General features: G+C 40.9%; 2 protein-coding genes across 2 annotated transcripts; both read left to right on the top strand.

Moving 5' to 3' along the window:
* Positions 1-515: 515 nt before the first annotated feature.
* Positions 516-10015, top strand: LOC102718944 (ABC transporter G family member 44). Its single transcript, XM_040526772.1, has 24 exons — positions 516-1028; positions 1167-1287; positions 1389-1477; positions 2145-2229; positions 2336-2495; positions 2584-2660; positions 3301-3354; positions 3430-3520; positions 3795-4096; positions 4468-4749; positions 5026-5342; positions 5512-5672; positions 5772-5875; positions 5959-6115; positions 6201-6305; positions 6385-6530; positions 6728-7060; positions 7150-7440; positions 7554-7637; positions 7771-7904; positions 8001-8228; positions 8341-8512; positions 8787-9041; positions 9390-10015. Exons 1-24 carry the CDS (start codon positions 667-669, stop codon positions 9648-9650), a joined length of 4371 nt encoding a protein of 1456 aa, XP_040382706.1. The 5' UTR covers positions 516-666; the 3' UTR covers positions 9651-10015.
* A 3226-nt stretch (positions 10016-13241) lies between these two features.
* LOC102705655 (double-stranded RNA-binding protein 4-like) lies at positions 13242-17907 on the top strand. Its single transcript, XM_006660035.3, has 6 exons — positions 13242-13427; positions 14563-14834; positions 15305-15521; positions 15649-15834; positions 15934-16147; positions 17511-17907. Exons 1-5 carry the CDS (start codon positions 13352-13354, stop codon positions 16122-16124), a joined length of 942 nt encoding a protein of 313 aa, XP_006660098.1. The 5' UTR covers positions 13242-13351; the 3' UTR covers positions 16125-16147; positions 17511-17907.
* Positions 17908-18126: the final 219 nt, after the last annotated feature.

Below are 18126 nucleotides of genomic sequence, written 5' to 3'. Positions count from 1 at the left end.
GAAACATTCATATAAAAAGAATGCGTGCGAAACAACAAAGCAATAGATTATATTAATTAATAGAGCCTGGAAATCATTTTCTTTGGACACCGAAAAGAAAAGGCTATTACAATTTACAAACGTTAATTTGATATCCACCGTCGCTGTCCACGGATAATCACCCAAATTATCTAAATTTTAAAACAATCACCCAAATTATCTAAATTTTAAAACGGAGTGAAGCCGATTCTATAGGAGATACATCAAATTCACGTGCGTGAACCGTTTCGTGAGTTGACTCGATCACTATCCCAAGAATACCGGTCAGAAACTTTGACCAGTAGTCTGGCTACGAACCGAAGAAGCCTTCTTCCTCCTTCCTCCTCCGCTGGTCAGTGGGCAGCAACAGCAACAGCAGCAGCACCACCACTACCACCTGAGCTGATCTGACCCGAGCGCACGACGACCCCTGCGCCGGTGTTTGGCCGCCGCCGTTCAAACCTCCTCTTCCACCATGCCCATGCACGCGCGCTTCATACATATATACCCCGTCGCGCGCGCGCTCACCAGCCCACCAACTCACTCCTCCTCCTCCGCCGCCCCACGGCCGGTCGATCGGCTTCTTGGTTGCTCGCCGATTAAGGAGGCGAGCTTTATTGTTTCTTGGGTTGGGTGTGGTTGCCGGCGATGGACACCGGGGAGGCGGCGTTCGGGGTGGCGAGCCTGCGGCTGAGCGGGTCGGCGAGGGGCGCCGGCCTGGGCTCGTACCGGGACCACGACGTGTTCTCGCTGGCGTCGTCGTCGCGCGCCGAGGCGGAGGACGACGAGGAGGCGCTCAAGTGGGCGGCGCTCGAGAAGCTGCCCACGCACGCCCGCATCCGCAAGGGCATCGTCGCCGACGCCTCCTCCGCCGCCGGCGCCGGCGGCGAGGTCGTCGACGTCGCCGGCCTCGGCTTCCAGGAGAGGAAGAACCTGCTCGAGCGCCTCGTCCGCGTCGCCGAGGAGGACCACGAGCGCTTCCTGCTCAAGCTCAGGCACCGCATCGACAGGTCAAATTAAAAAGTGCCATCTTTTGTCAGTAGAGAAAAAAAAAAACTTCAAATTCGAAGCGAACCATTCGATTTTCACGAACAATTTCAAGAAAAAAGCAACTAAATTTGGCTTCTTGTTTGCTGATTCTGCTTCAGGGTTGGGCTTGATTTCCCGACGATTGAGGTGCGGTACGAGCACCTGAGCATCGACGCGTTGGCGCACGTCGGCAGCAGAGGCCTCCCGACGTTCCTCAACACCACTCTGAATTCTCTGGAGGTGCTGGGCAAAGAAACAAAACCCAAAACTTCTCTGATCATTTGTGTGCAGATTAGTTCGAATCAGAACCTTATTCTTTTTCTCGACTTGGATGTGTGCAGTCTCTGGCCAATTTGCTTCATCTTGTTCCCAACAAAAAGAGGCCTTTGAACATCCTCCACGACGTCCATGGAGTGATCAAACCCAGGAGGTGAATTCCATCTGCCTACTTGGGCACTGCTACTTATGTTATTCAGTTGTTGTGTTCGATGCATGGTATCTTATGGCAACACATGGGGTAGTCATATATAGGGGCAGAGTTAGAACAAAATAAAGTGTGGTGCCACTCACTTTTTTTTATGCTTTAAACCAGATTTAGGCTGCTAAATGTGTTTAAATTTAGATTGAAAGGGTGTATATATGGTAAAAATAAACGAATTTTAGTTAAAAAAATTTCTGAACCAGGTTCCTAGAAACCCCCGTGGCTTCATATAGCTCCGCCCCTGGTGATATATAAGATTTGCTTGGTTCTATGCCTACTTTGTGGTAGGGAAGTTCGACTCTATTAATCTAGTGTTTGGTTTATTGCCGCCTCGATGAATGCTATGCTTTCCTACCACCCTCTTGGTCCCACGTACATAGACACAAACTCTTGCTAGAACCTACCACACTTTGTGGAGAATAAATCTTGTTCTTCACAAACTGTGGCATGCCACAAAATGTTAGGCAAATTGTGGTGTCTAACCAAATAGGCCAACAATCAGAATTGCAAGATACCTGGTTTGCTGCATTTATTATTTCTTTAGTAACCCGTGTTTCACAAATTATTTCTGTTCTACTTGTTTTGTCTGACGAATTGAGGTTTATGCTTGTCTTAGGATGACATTGCTCTTAGGGCCACCAGGTTCAGGGAAGACCACACTGCTTCTTGCCTTGGCAGGGAAACTAGGATCTGATCTAAAGGTTACCATTGCACTTCTTTACAGCAACATGACAGTATGACACATCTCTGCACTTTTTACAGTCAAGTTTGAGGAAGCTTAACTTTGCTCTGAAATGAACTGACCAGGTTTCAGGGAAAGTGACATACAACGGATACGGAATGGATGAGTTTGTGGCTCAAAGATCAGCTGCTTATATATCCCAACATGATCTCCACATCCCTGAGATGACGGTACGTGAGACACTGGCCTTCTCAGCCAGATGCCAAGGAGTTGGTACTAGATATGGTGAGCTCGAAAATGATCACACTGGGAGATTAGTTTGCTTCTGTTATGATATTATTGTTTGCTAATTTTCATGATGGACTTGTTCTAGACATGTTGACTGAACTATCTAGAAGGGAGAAGGCGGCGAATATCAAACCTGACCCAGATCTTGATGTCTACATGAAGGTTAGTTTACATTGATGCTGAGTTATCTGAAGTTTGCTGAATAAAAATGTTCAGATATAATTCTTTATTTTTATGCAAATGGTAGAGAGACTCTACTTTATAGCCATTGCATTAATGATGGGTCAAAACAGTACAAAGTTAAGTGGCTAAAGGTAAAGGAAGAAAACAGAAAAACTGAAAAATGGAAGAACAAGTACAGAAAACCAGTAAAGGGAGAAAAAGGAAACAAATAGTGAAAATAGGAGAAAGGCCAGCTTAGGAGCTGGTGAAGATCTTCTAGTCTGGCATATTGATCCATTGGCTGATGTGAATGCACTCCATAGGCTTGACAAGATAAATCCATAGACCCAGACTGTCATTGATGCAGAGGATGAGCGATGATAGTGTGATATGTGTTTGCTGCAAGATTAAGATATAATATTAAGGGTGTATTTTGTTTGAATAGTCTTAATCAAAATGGTAGATATCTTGAGATGTTCTCGTGTAACATTAGGGGTGTGTTTGAAGAGCATTAATCAAACACAGGGATTAGGTCCATTTGGATTTGAAATGCATGGGCAGAAACAAAAATGTGATTTCCCATGTCATCAAATAAAACACTATGTTTTCGATAGTTTTACTCACATTGTTTGATTTTCAGGCAATATCAGTGGGTGGTCAGGAAACAAATATAATCGCTGATTATGTCCTCAAGGTACTTCATCTGACAGCATCAGCTTTTCATTCAACCTCAGATGTGCACTAATGGTTCCATTTAATTCTGATGCAGATTCTAGGACTTGACATTTGCGCTGATACCATTGTGGGAAATGAAATGCTGAGAGGAATCTCAGGGGGACAACGCAAGCGTGTCACAACCGGTATTGTGAACATTCTTGAGAATCTGATTGTCATGACTGCACAATGCTAGATCTTCTTTTTGTGCTCGCTTGTCATGAAAGATATGAAGCCTTTTAAATAATATTTTGCAAATAATGCATTGCCTCGAAAAGGTCAAACTAGAACAGACAATCTTGTTGAAAAATTTAATTTTCATATTCATCTCTTATAAATTTTGAAATTTCTTTGCACATTTCATTATCAAACTAGATTTGGGAATTTTCTGACTCTTGGTTTCCTGATTTTTCTTCAAAGGTGAGATGCTTGTTGGACCGGCAAGAGCCATGTTCATGGATGAAATCTCCACTGGACTGGACAGCTCTACAACATTTCAGATAGTGAAATCTCTTGGACAGATCACCAATATTCTCGGTGGCACAACTGTCATCTCCTTGCTGCAACCCGCACCAGAAACATATAATCTGTTTGATGATATAATCCTCCTGTCAGATGGACACATTGTGTATCAGGGGCCACGAGAACATGTTCTTGAGTTCTTTGAATCCATGGGTTTCAAATGCCCTGACCGGAAAGGCGTTGCAGACTTTTTGCAAGAAGTAATTCCTCTGAATATCTATGCCAATTTTTGCTTGTTTTTACAACTGCATGTTTTTGCTCATCTGATTATTTCCGTGTACATTCATCTGCATGTTAAGTTCATTTGGATGGCATTACTTATACTCATCTTTGTTCTTCCATAGCTATTCATTTAGTTCTTGTCTTATTACAATATTACATACATATTCACATTTCAGTTCTCCAGAAGTTTCATTTTCTGCACATTTCAGTCCTTAAATCCTTCACACTTCAATGTTTATTTCCATTCTTGCATAAACTATTTGGTTCTCCACATCTAATTACTGAAGATATACTATTAATGCATTGTTTTTTCATCTACTGCTACTGACATCAATCTCAAAACTTTCAGGTGACATCAAGAAAGGATCAACAGCAGTACTGGGCGAGGAGCAACAGGCGTTACCGCTACATCCCAGTTCAGGAGTTTTCTCGTGCGTTCCAGTCATTTCACGTTGGCCAAAGTCTGTCAGAAGAGCTGTCCCACCCTTACGACAAGAGCACTTCCCACCCTGCATCACTCACCACCTCAACCTATGGTGCCGGCAAGCTAGAGCTTCTGCGTGCATGTGTGGCCAGGGAATGGTTGCTCATGAAACGCAACATGTTTGTCTACCGTTTTCGTGCTTTTCAGGTAAACATTTTAATCACATCCATTCGATAAAAAATAGATCAACGGTGTTGATTAAATTCTACTGCCAGCAGAGACCACCAGAAAGGGGCTCTCTTGTTTAAGTTGTTGTAGATTGAGCTTAAACATATGATCAGATTCTACTTTTTTTTTTCTGATGAGGCATGACAGTACATGTTGTTAACATGCTTTAGGGCCATCATGAAAGGTTGTTCAAAAATTAACAGCTTTCAGTAGACTTTTGATAATCTTATAGAATTGCTTGATTTCCATTTGCAGCTTTTGGTGATCACAATCATAGTGATGACACTGTTCCTGCGCACAAACATGCACCATGAAACAAGGACTGATGGCATCGTTTACTTGGGTGCGCTATTCTTTGCAATGGTTGCGCACATGTTCAATGGTTTCTCCGAGCTCGCTATGGCCACCATAAAACTGCCTGTGTTCTTCAAGCAAAGAGACTACCTCTTCTTTCCTGCATGGGCTTACACAATACCAACTTGGATTCTCAAGATACCGATATCTTGCTTTGAGGTTGCCATCACAGTTTTCTTGAGTTACTATGTCATTGGATTCGATCCAAATGTGGGAAGGTATGCATCAAGCAGAGTTTTCCTATGTCACAGTGACAGAAAAACTTATATCTTCAAAGCAAAAAGTGATGTAAAAACAGGCCAAAGCTATGATATTTATCTGTATCTGAGAATAGATCTAATCATTTCTTACAAATATGAAAAAAATATTTTCTTCCTTATCTCATAGGTTGTTCAAGCAGTACCTGCTACTATTGTTGGTGAACCAGATGGCTGCAGCATTGTTCAGATTCATTGCAGCATTGGGCAGGACCATGGTTGTCGCAAATACGTTGGCGTCATTTGCACTACTAGTGCTCCTTGTGCTCAGTGGATTTATCCTGTCACACCGTAATGCCTTCCTGAACAAATAGATCATCATTTTGTCAAAATGCAAAATTTCTGGTTAAATAGTAGTAACACCGATTTTTTTTCCTTTGTTGATGGCAGATGATGTGAAGAAATGGTGGATCTGGGGCTACTGGATCTCACCGCTCCAATATGCGATGAACGCCATTGCGGTGAATGAGTTCCTTGGACACAAGTGGAACCGGGTAATGTGAATTCTACCTATGCTCAGAAAAATTTTCATCTGTCCAAGTCCTGCTGTTCTGATTTTGTCAGAATAATCTTGCAGTTCGTCCAAGGGTCCAATAGAACTTTAGGAATAGAGGTGCTCAAGTCCAGGGGAATGTTCACTGAAGCAAAATGGTACTGGATCGGTGTCGGTGCACTGTTCGGATATGTGATTGTGTTCAACATCCTGTTCACCATTGCTCTAGGATACCTTAAACGTAATCCAAACTTCTGTAACAAAATTCAAGCAGAATTTTGTTGAAGCACTTGATTCTGAACTGAACTATATTCAAATATATGCAGCGTCGGGGAAGGCGCAGCAAATTCTTTCAGAGGAAGCACTGAAGGAAAAGCACGCCAATATCACTGGAGAAATGGTTAATGAGTCGAGAAGCTCTGCATCATCAGGTAAGGTCACCTTTCTGTTACATGGACATGACAACATTTTCATCTGGTGAATGGCATTTTGAAGGGTCATAATGTGCAGGACACAACACCAACACAAGGAGAAATGATGCATCAGATGCTGCAACAACAGGTGAGGCAAGCGAGAATAGGAGAGGAATGGTTCTTCCTTTTGCGCCGCTTGCTGTTGCCTTCAACAACATCAGATACTCTGTTGACATGCCAGCGGTAACATCTCTCGACAATTTCACTAATCCTCTGGAATTAGAACCTACCTAATCAGAAATATTTTTAGTCTGAACAATTGCAGAAAACTATTTGGGCTGTAGCTTTAGTTCATTGTAATTTTGTTTCTGAGAGAATGTTGTGCACCGAAAGATGTTCATTGGCTAAATAAGTTCATGAAAAAACATGTTGCATTGCAGGAAATGAAAGCCCAGGGTGTGGATCAAGACAGGCTGCTTCTGCTGAAGGGAGTCAGTGGCAGCTTCAGGCCAGGAGTGCTCACTGCACTGATGGGAGTCAGTGGTGCTGGCAAGACCACACTGATGGATGTGCTGGCTGGCAGGAAGACAGGAGGATACATTGAAGGCGACATCTCCATCTCCGGCTACCCAAAGAAGCAGGAGACCTTCGCTCGTGTCTCCGGCTACTGTGAGCAGAATGACATCCACTCACCAAATGTGACTGTTTATGAGTCCCTGGCTTACTCTGCATGGCTCAGGCTGCCATCCGATGTTGATTCAGAAACAAGAAAGGTACTACCAATCACTGTGGAAATTAATTATTTGATGAGAGCTAAATATAGGATGTAATTCTGAACATATTGGTGTACATTTCTGAGCAGATGTTTATAGAGCAAGTCATGGAGCTGGTAGAGCTGAACCCTCTGAGGGATGCTCTTGTTGGGCTACCTGGAGTGAATGGCCTGTCAACCGAGCAAAGGAAGAGGCTGACCATTGCTGTCGAGCTTGTTGCCAATCCTTCGATAATATTCATGGATGAGCCTACATCTGGCCTTGATGCAAGAGCAGCAGCAATTGTCATGAGGACCGTAAGGAACACCGTTGACACAGGCAGGACTGTCGTCTGCACCATCCACCAGCCTAGCATTGACATTTTTGAGGCCTTTGATGAGGTAAGCAAGCTGCAAGTAGGCTGGCTGTTCAGCACCCTGAATCTTGTACAAGTTTTCATGTTATTTGAAAAGTATCGCGGTTTGTAAAAGCTACTCTCTTTACCTTGATGTAGCTGTTCCTGATGAAAAGAGGTGGAGAGGAGATATACGTGGGTCCTCTAGGACACCATTCTTGCGACCTCATTGAATACTTTGAGGTAACCTCACTTTCTTTTCTAGAGTTTCTTTTGAGCACCCACCTGAATGGCCTGATCAGAAGTGAAATCCAACCTGAATCTTGTGCCATTTTGATTCACCAAAATTTTCTTTATTTTTGCTGGGATTTATCAGGGAGTCCAAGGGGTCAGCAAGATCAAACCAGGGTACAACCCGGCAACCTGGATGCTGGAAGTGACCACACTGGCGCAGGAAGACACACTGGGGATCAGCTTTGCAGATGTCTACAAGAACTCTGATCTCTACCAGTAAGCCATTATCCATCCTCTTCTTGTCTCATAGCCTGCAGGACACCAAAGCTCTGACGCTGTCAGTTGGATGCACGCCATTGTTGCACTGTGCAGGAGAAACCAGAGCTTGATCAAGGGCATCAGCAGGCCGCCCCAGGGCTCCAAGGACCTCTTCTTCCCGACGCAGTTCTCGCAGAGCTTCCTCACGCAGTGCATGGCCTGCCTGTGGAAGCAGAACCTCTCCTACTGGAGGAACCCTCCCTACACCGTCGTCCGCTTCTTCTTCTCCCTCGTCGTCGCCCTCATGTTCGGCACCATTTTCTGGCGCCTCGGCGGCAAAAGGTTTTAGTTGGATTAGCGACCACAGCAACTCCCACTGCAAAAATAAAAAATAAAAAAGAAATCAATCTCAAACTTGTACTGAACCGTCGACACTGTTTGCATCGGGTTTCAGATCGAGGCAGCAAGACCTGTTCAATGCCATGGGTTCGATGTACGCCGCGGTGCTGTTCATGGGGATCTCCTACTCGTCGTCGGTGCAGCCGGTCGTCGCCGTCGAGCGGACGGTGTTCTACCGGGAGAGGGCCGCCGGCATGTACTCCGCGCTGCCGTACGCCTTCGGTCAGGTAAACCACACACACAAAAAAGAAAGCTTTTCCTTGGTAGCGGTGGCCGGATATTTGCACTATTGCGTCAGTTTATACTTATAAAAACAATTGAAAAAAAATTAATCTTAAATCTGGAGTTGATTTTGAGTTTTTTTAAATTTTATTTTCAACATTTACTTTTTATCAAGCATATGTTAAAGTTTTAGTCACAGATTAGTTTTTATTTATAAATATATTGTTTGTTTTTTTTTCTAAAAAAGCCAAAACAAAAATGACCCCTTGTCGTTTACAGGTGGTTGTGGAGTTGCCGTACGTGCTGGTGCAGTCGGTGGTGTACGGGGTGATCGTGTACGCCATGATCGACTTCGAGTGGGAGGTGAAGAAGTTCCTGTGGTACCTCTACTTCATGTACTTCACGCTGCTCTACTTCACCTTCTACGGCATGCTCGCCGTCGGCCTCACCCCGAGCTACAACATCGCCTCCATCGTCTCCTCCTTCTTCTACGGCATCTGGAACCTCTTCTCCGGCTTCGTCATCCCCCGACCGGTAAACACATCGCAAAAAAAAAAAAAAAACTCACCGAATCGTTAAAAGCTTTTGGGTCGACCTAGCCATTAAACGTCGTCTAAAACATTGATGCCACCTAAAACAAAACTTGCCAAACGTTTAAAGCTTTTAGGTCGAACTAGCCAGATCATCTAAAACATTGATGTCGCGGAAAGCAAAACTCGCCGAATGTTTAAAGCTTTTTAGATCAAACTAGCCAGTAAATAGTAAATAGTATTGATGCGCGTTAAGCTTTTGGATCGAACTGGTCGGTGCACAAGTGGCATTTGGGCCACCGATGTGAAACACTGAAAGTTGATGTGCGGGTTGTTGGTGTGGTTCTTCCAGAGCATGCCGGTGTGGTGGAGGTGGTACTCGTGGGCGTGCCCGGTGTCGTGGACGCTGTACGGGCTGGTGGCGTCGCAGTTCGGCGACCTGACGCAGCCGCTCCGGGATACCGGCGTCCCCGTCGACGCCTTCCTCAGGGACTACTTCGGCTTCAGGCACGACTTCCTCGCCGTCGTCGCCGTCGCCGTCGCCGGCTTCGCCGCGCTCTTCGCCGTCTCCTTCTCGCTCTCCATCAAGATGCTCAACTTCCAGAGGAGGTGATGATCGATCGATTTTTTGCTAACTAGCTAGACATGGTCACCGCTTCCAGTGTAACAATTATACCTCTTCGAATTTGTTTTTGTAACAAAATATGTTGTGTAGTCAAGCAAATTTATACACACACACACACACACTGGTGGATAGTGCAGATAATTTGTTAATTTTAGATGCTTTGGAATTTGTTCATTTTGTTTCTCCTTTTGTACATGTAAATGCTTTTCAACAAGTACTTAGTACTTAAAACGCCTTTTGGGTCAGCGACAAAGCCTGTTTTATGTTGGTGTTTTCAGGTGATTTGAACCGGATTACAAAACATATAGAACTTTTAACTCTTGACTTGTATGATCTAAAAGTGACGTGATGATTTCGAGAATACATCATGAAGGCTATGGGATAGTTTGCAATCAATTTCATAGATCATCCAATTAAGCATTTTGTATGATCGCTTCCTTTTCTTTACCCATGCAAATAGTTGTACAAATGATAATACATACAACTTACAGTGTAGTATGATTTATTAAAATTTATATAAATCTAAGGTAGGACCAATCACTTTATAAGAGTTATAGTTAATTCCATCTAAACCCGAGCATCTAATCGATAGATCTACTTAGATCGTCATGTTTTCTGGAATGAGATCCCCTGCAGTAGCATGGTGCTACTGTAAAGGGGCTACAGTACAGTGCTTTGGTATAAATCTCAACTGTTGGATTAAAACGGATGGTCAAGATCTATTGCTACAGTTATTGTTATAGGAGTAAACAATGTTTTAGGTTACTGTTGCTACAGTATTTTATGCACCGTTCACAGTATTGATCTACTGTTCTCCTCATATAAACAGTGCTCCTCTACGTTACTGTAGAGGATCCGGTCCTCTACATTACTACAGAAGATTCAGACCCACTTATATCTTTGTTGATTCAACCGTAAATCATCTGTCTTTATTGTGAGAGTGCATTATCTTTGTAGCTTTATCCTGTAAACCTTTTGATTTTCTAGGAGATAGAGTTTATGTTCAGATCGATTTAAACCATCTTAGAGACTGGTTTTGATCTCTAAATCGGTTCCCGTAGCTGGTTTTAATTCTTTAACCCATCTTGTTCATGAGCATCTAAAGATTAAAGTTGCTACATGCTCCATAATACCGCAAATATTTAGACAAATCTCGTGTCAGTAGAAAAGGGCATCAATTGATAGCTACTACCTCGGTTCTAAAGTATAAATATTCCTAGGTTGTTATGGACTGAGAAGATATCAAAATATTTTCTTTTAGTAACTTTTAGTCAATTTTTTGAATTTCATATTAATTATGTTATCTTTCTAAGCATTTAATTTGGCACTGGAATCATCCAAATGATTGAAATGATGAGAACCAGTGTAAAAAATGTTTATATTGTGATAAATTTAAACGCTAAAATAATTATATTTTGAAACGAGGGGTGTGTGTGTGGGGGGAGGGGGTAAGAGTATTCACGAGAGATCATCCAAATTTAATCATCCATATTAGCATTTAGACGACATAGATTCTATATTCATATCAGTTATAAAACATTCATATTGCATTATCCATATATATGCTAATAATATTCTTATTGCTCTATTATCTTGTGATCAGATATTAAGATATAGAGTGAGGAAAGAGAACATCTATATTTAGAGTTTCTCTTTTCAATATAAATGTTACTCTATTTTTATAGGATAAGATAAAGTATTTAGTGGAACAATCTTTTCTTCTCACATGCCTTGTTCTTATACTATCTCCGTTCCGAAATAAGTTCTTTTTTCAGTTTTTCAATTTGACTGTTCGTCTTATTTAAAAATTTTTTGCGATTAATATTTTTTATTGTTAAACTTTATACGTGACAATTTTTTAAATTTTTGTATAAATTTTTTAAATAAGACGAATGGTCAAACTTTAGACACGAAAATTAAAAAAAATGGTTCTCATAGGATAGAGGCAGGTGATGAAACATTCTTAAAATGAATGATGAGACAGTTTTATCCCTGGGCCCTAGACCCTAAAGGCCCTAGACAGTAGTAGAGTATAGCAGAGGAAAATCCTGTCACTCAGCGACAGTCGACATCGTCTGCAGCTAATTGCATCCCTCCGCTCCTCAATCCGGCTTCTCTAACTTCCTTAAGCAAAAGTCATCAAATACACAGTAAAATGAGTCTAGCGCTATAGTATCCTAACATAAAATACTATAGCATATATACAGTTTATTAGTACTGTAGTGATCAATCGTACACGTTGGCTGTAAATCAAACGGCTGAGAATTGATTCAAAAGATGGTCATGGAAACAAGTTGGCTCTTTGTGTGTCAGTCGGCGTGTGTGTGGGCGACAAAAAAAAAACTGGGACATTTCTTGTAAGTGGTGTTCGGGACAATAATTTATTTTTAGTCACTTGTCCCATTAATATTTGGACGTTTAATATAAGTAGTAAACATAGACTATTAATAAAACCCATCCATAATCTTGGACTAATTTGCGAGATAAATCTATTGATCCTAATTAATCCATGATTAGCTTATGTGATGCTACAGTAAACATGCTCTAATTATGGATTAATTAGGCTTAAAAAATTTGTCTCGCAGATAACCACTCATTTATGAAATTAGTTTTTCTTATTAGTCTATGTTTAATACTTTAAATTAGTATCCAAACATCCGATATGACATGTGACTAAAAAGTTTAGCCTCATCTAAACAACTCCTAATCTATATCTATATCTATACTGTTATAAAAAGCAATAACGATTCTGACAGATTTTCGTCCGTCGTGGGCTCCACGCCAGACCGATGGCCCCGCGCTTGCCGTCTGCAGTACACGTGCATGGGTCGACCCCGTATATAAAAACCGCACGCTCAGTTTAATCAACAGGCCAATGCATAATCCAGTGGCTAAGGCAGTCTTTACAGAGAAAGAGGTCTTGGTTCGATCGCTGCTGCAACGCGGACTGTTTTCCGTTTCTTTGTATGCAGCGCATAGCATCTCTTTTTCTTTTTTTTGCCTTTCGTCATTTATCTTTATTTTTTAAAATAAAATTAAATAAAAATATAATTAGTAATAATGATTTTTTCCTATTTTGCCTTTCGTCATTTATCTTTATTTTTCTAATGAACAATATTAAATGAAAAATTATTAGAAATAACAACAATAATAATAACAATAACAGTATGGCACTGTACTGTTTCTGCTTTTTTTTATAAAGAAAAACAAGCAATGGTTTGCATTTTTTTAAAAAAGAAACGCAAGTAGAAATATAATTAATAAAAAAAATAAAAACATAGAAATTATGACTCAAAAAAATGGTTAAAGATGGCATAATAGGGTATAGCGCGTCTTTATATTTCTTCCTTATCGAAATTCCATCTATCTTATTTAATTAATGTACGCATGTTGAGTATAATTTACTATTTTAATTAGAAGATTTTCGATGTAACGTACATTTTTCAAATCCATTATGTGTTGATCATAGTTTTACAATTTTCGACTCGCTGCATAATTTATTTTAATTTATACCATTATAATTAACTTAACCCGGTATAAAGCACGGCCATATTTTCCAGTAAAGGAAAAAAAAAAAAACGAGTCCCCATCCCCAAGCCTCGAAAGTCTAAACCCCCTCCCCTCTCTCGTCTCCGCCTCCGCCGCAAATCCACCCCACCCCACCCCACCGGAGAGAGGGAGAGGCCATCATGGCGGACACCGCCGCCGCCGCCGCCTCGGGGCAGGCGTCGTCAGAAGCACCGGCCCCGCTGCCTCCCCCTCCCCGTGCGTGTCTCCCCTCCCCTCCGCCATCGCCCTCGGGTTTTTTTTTTTGTTCAGTTTAGTCCGCGTCGACATGGTATCGGGTCTCGCAGCCTTCGTTTCCGTTCTCTCTCTGTTTTTGCGTGTACTCTTTTGGATTAGGTAGGGAGTCAGGGGGGATTCGTGGGAGGTGATGAGATCAGGAGATGATCCCTCCTCTGTTTGTGTTTCTGCTTCTGTCCGCCTCGATTTTGTTTTTGTTTTCTATTTTTATTTCTATTCGTCGTTGCATCATGATTCCACGCTCCGTGCAACCCGCGCGGGCTAGGTGCGTCTCGTGGGGGTGGACCGGGTTGATTTTCCGCGGTCTTAGGGCGTCTGGTGTTTGCTGGTTGATTTCGTAGAGAAAGTATTAAGGGAGCGGCAAATTTCGGGCCGTTTTTTTGTTCGTGCTTTGCCGGTTCGTGCATCGAATTCCTCCTGAGTCTGGGTGTGCGCCCCTCAGATTTTGCAATATGTGTCACAATTGCCCCATTTTGGTTTGCAACAATAGCTATAAGTTGTTCTTTTGGTAAATACATGTATATGTTGTGATAATCTTATTACTGTTTGATTGCTCACCTCTCCCCTTGCGTGTTGGATTCGGATATTATAGCGCCTGGTTTTCACAATTAGTGCATCAGGCCACTAGATTCCCACGTTACAGAATTGTTACTTTTACCATAGGTGTTTTCCTCAAATACCTTTTTTACGATGTAGTTGGTGTAGTTTTCCTGTTTATTGCAAGATTTCGTACACAATGATACAGATGTCATACACAATGGAACGTTCAATGTAGTTCATCATCATGTGCTCTTCCTGTTTGCACGCACCACCTTATCTTGTGCTTATTTATTAATTTATCGGCATCATCATGGTTCAATTGGAGAAGTCTCAAGTCAAATAATGTTTATTTTGATCTTGTGGAGTCAGTAAAAATACGCATCTTGCATACACTCCTATGTTAGAGCTATAAATTAAAACACCTGAGAATTAATAGATACCTTCACAATGGTTATCACAGTGCATTTTAGCATTTGCTAATGAACAGTTGTGGAGCCTAGCATCTCGTGAGAGAAAAATGAAATAAACTAATGATTGTTCCATTTCACTTATGCAGATCATTGCAATTACAAAAACCTATTGCAAGAGCTTCTTCAACAGGCAAATAAGAGGTTGCCAATCTACTCTACCAAGTGTAAGGGTGAACACCATCAACCTAAGTTCAAATCCACTGTCACAGTGGAGGATGAGCAGTTTTCATCCGCTTCTTGTCATAGACGCGTCAAGGATGCTGAGAAGGATGCTGCTAAAGTAGCCTATGATATCTTGGTTAAAAGAAAAGAGAGTGATGATGTTAATGTTACAGATGTGTTTAGGCTCATTGATCAGGTGCCTTATTTGAACTTTTCCTTATTTTGGTTCTTTATCATCTTTCACATAATGAGCAGTAATGTTTATATATTCGCTCTGAATTATGCAATGTCATAAAGTTTATGTTGCGCTCTTTTTTGGTCTTTATTGTTAGTAAAGAATACAAGCACGATTTGGCTGTTTTTATCAGTGATGCAGCGTTAACACTGTTTTTATTTAGGTCTGGTTATGTTGCATTTTCTGTTATTAACAACCATGATATGTGAAAAATTCCTTAAATTCTACAACTATCTGCCGCGCGGTTTAAATTCTATCTGAGGACCCGCTGCATACCTCTTAGAATTGAGTGAATTAGACAGTTTGTGTGTGTATTCTAGTATGTACATATGGGTTCCCATACACAACCTAACATTGTGGATTTTGTTCTCTCATCTTTTAGAATTTACATTTAACATTGATAAGTACACACTCCTTTTTCTTCAATTCAGGATGTAGTTTTCAGCAAATCAATTCTTCATGAATTTGCTATTAAGACAAAAGCAGCACAGCCTTCTTACTCTGTATTGAAGAAAGAAGAGTTAAGCCCCGTGACTCCATATGTGGCATCTGTGTCATTTGCTGGGAGTACTTATACTGGTGGAGCTTCAAGAAGCAAGAAGGACGCAGAGCAGAAGGCAGCTCGTGCTGCTGTCAAGTCAATTTTAGGTAACATCGGTTTCATTGTTCATGACTGAGAAAAGTAAACTAACATATTTCTTGTACTTCTTTTGTTGAGTCATTAACAAGCTTGTAAGAGTGTAGTGCACAACTAATTATTCAGTTGGTCCTGCAGCTACAAAGAATGCCTGCATGGCGCAAATTATTAGATCGAAGGAAAATCTCATCACTACAAACACACCTTCTGTGTACAAGGAAGAAAGAGGAGCTGCTAATCAGGAAATCAACAGTAATCCAACAAACAAGGGACTTCCTTTTGTTCCTATAATATTCACAGCCCCAGTTATTTATGAATCTTATGGTATGTTAATTTTGTGTATCTTGCATGCTGTTTATTCCAGTAAATCAATGCACTAGCATTTTTAAGTACAAGTGGTAACTGTTGCCATACCACTGCTAGGTGGACCGGGTGACATAGTTCCTGTGTCACAACCTATATCTTCCTCTCCTGTTGCTGTTCAGGAACACAATATCATGCCAGCAGCTGATCCAGCTTCCAACCCATCTGCACAAGCTGTGCATGTATCAAAGAAACACAAGAATAACAGAATCAGCGAACCAGGGCCCAAGGAAGAAAGGGTTGCACAGTAGCATCTTGCCCTTTACAATATGAGGTGATTTTTTTTTTAAAAGTTAACAGTATCTAGACCATGGCATGTTGCTGAAAAAAATGAAACCATGACTTAGAAATACACCCAACTGGAGAAATAGTTCCTACATGGAGTAATCAAAAGATTGGAAATTACATGAATGACTGCTAATGGAAGTAAATGGCATTTTTCTTTCTGCCATGTGGTTTCCAGCCTGAATATAGTGACCATTAGTTCATTGATAACCATTTCCAATGATATCATATACACATTAAGTTCATGTTATTTGACCTGCTTTATTTGTTCTGGGTTTTGCTCTTGTTCCTGCTCTATGTTTGATGAAGTATGGTGATCTATTGCAGCATAATCTGAAAAGAGTACTAGTGTTCTTTTTCTTTTGGTGTAACATCCAAGGGATTTTGGGATGTCATTTTGGTGCCACGTGTAGATGAAATCAAAGGCTTTTCCCCCAAAATTTGTTTATTTCACTGACAATTTGGTTAAAACATTGTAGCTTAATCTGACGTTTGATTTATATGAAAAACACACATGATTTATAGCTGTAAACTCTTCATATACCGATATATGACGAAATATCAGCTGTTGAATAAAAACTCTAAATGTAAATATTATATCATTACTGTTGAGAAGCTCATGAAAGCTGAAACGTTGCATCTTCTTTATGTTAGTTTATGCATGTTCCCATGCTAGTGCTCTTGAGGAACATGTCATGCTTTCTAGAAGTGTATTTGGTGTTTACATCACATTTTGAAAATAATTTGAGATTTGGAAGTGATGCACATGTATTCTGAGGGAGCACCCATATACTTTCTAGAAGATGTATGAAATCAACTATGGATTGCATGCTTCTTGATGTCAAAAAGTCGATTCTTGTTGGAGAATGTCCTTATTTTTGGGGTTGTAGCCTTGCCCAGAAATAAATTTAAAAATGAACATCATTCAATATTTGTTGTACCCCCACATGGGTGTAGTCTTACGATATTGCCGAAAAACCCCATTTTATTCACTCTTGGTTATTATCTTCTTGTTAAGAGCACCTGCTTAAAACATATACGAAATAATTTCATTGTCTGAAAAGGCTCATCGCCTTGGTGAAGACTGGTAATGCTTTGCTTGTTGCTTGGAACATATATGGTGGTTTTTCCTAACTCAGAAGGCTCTCGCCTTGGTCGATACTGATGGATATTTTCTACGTGCTGGTAATGTTATGCTGGTTCTGGTAATAATTATGTACTCCCTTAGAAACGGATATTGTCCAATTGAGCAATTAATGGTTCTTCCAGTGATCCTATTATGCTCTCTTTTGAAATGCATATTGTTCGACGATGCTAGGTTGAGCTAACCGGTGATATTCTCTGACTTGCAGGACTTGGATTTCATCTTTGCTGGAGGTTGACAGGCTTGGAGACAACATGGTGCTGCGTAGTGACATTTGGTGCACCTGCTGATCATCAGTATAATGGGTGTTGAAATGCAATTAGGTTGGAGTCTGTTCCTTCTGTAATTAGATCAACAATGTCGGTCATGCCATACTGGCCGAACAAAATTGTAGCAATGCCTTGAAGTGCTCCATCCGTGCTAGGAACTCAAAATTCTGCGACTTGCTGGTAGTTTATGGTTATCCCAACTCATGCAAATTAAAAAGATCTGTTCCGAGTTAGGAGGATTACCAAATGATTCTTTTATTCTTGTATGCTTTGAGAATCGTGATGGATTATCCTAATGGTTTGGCTAGCACATTCTTGTGCAGCAATTTTTATGAAGTTATCTAAAGTTGTGGATGTGCTTACAAACTTGCCTGAGGGTCTTTTCGTACAATTTATTAATATTATATTTGGTTTGCACTATTTTTAATATACAACCATCACATTGATAAAATACGTATAAATAAACCAATATATGGTCATGACAAAAAAATAATTATTGTGCAGTAACTAATAAATTTATAATGCTATACTGCTATGGCACAATAAAAACCCGGT

Source organism: Oryza brachyantha, chromosome 8, assembly GCF_000231095.2.
Source record: "Oryza brachyantha chromosome 8, ObraRS2, whole genome shotgun sequence".
Classification (NCBI taxonomy): domain Eukaryota; kingdom Viridiplantae; phylum Streptophyta; class Magnoliopsida; order Poales; family Poaceae; genus Oryza; species Oryza brachyantha.
The sequence above is the reverse complement of the archived record's forward strand: the minus strand, read 5'-3'. Positions and strand labels throughout refer to the sequence as shown.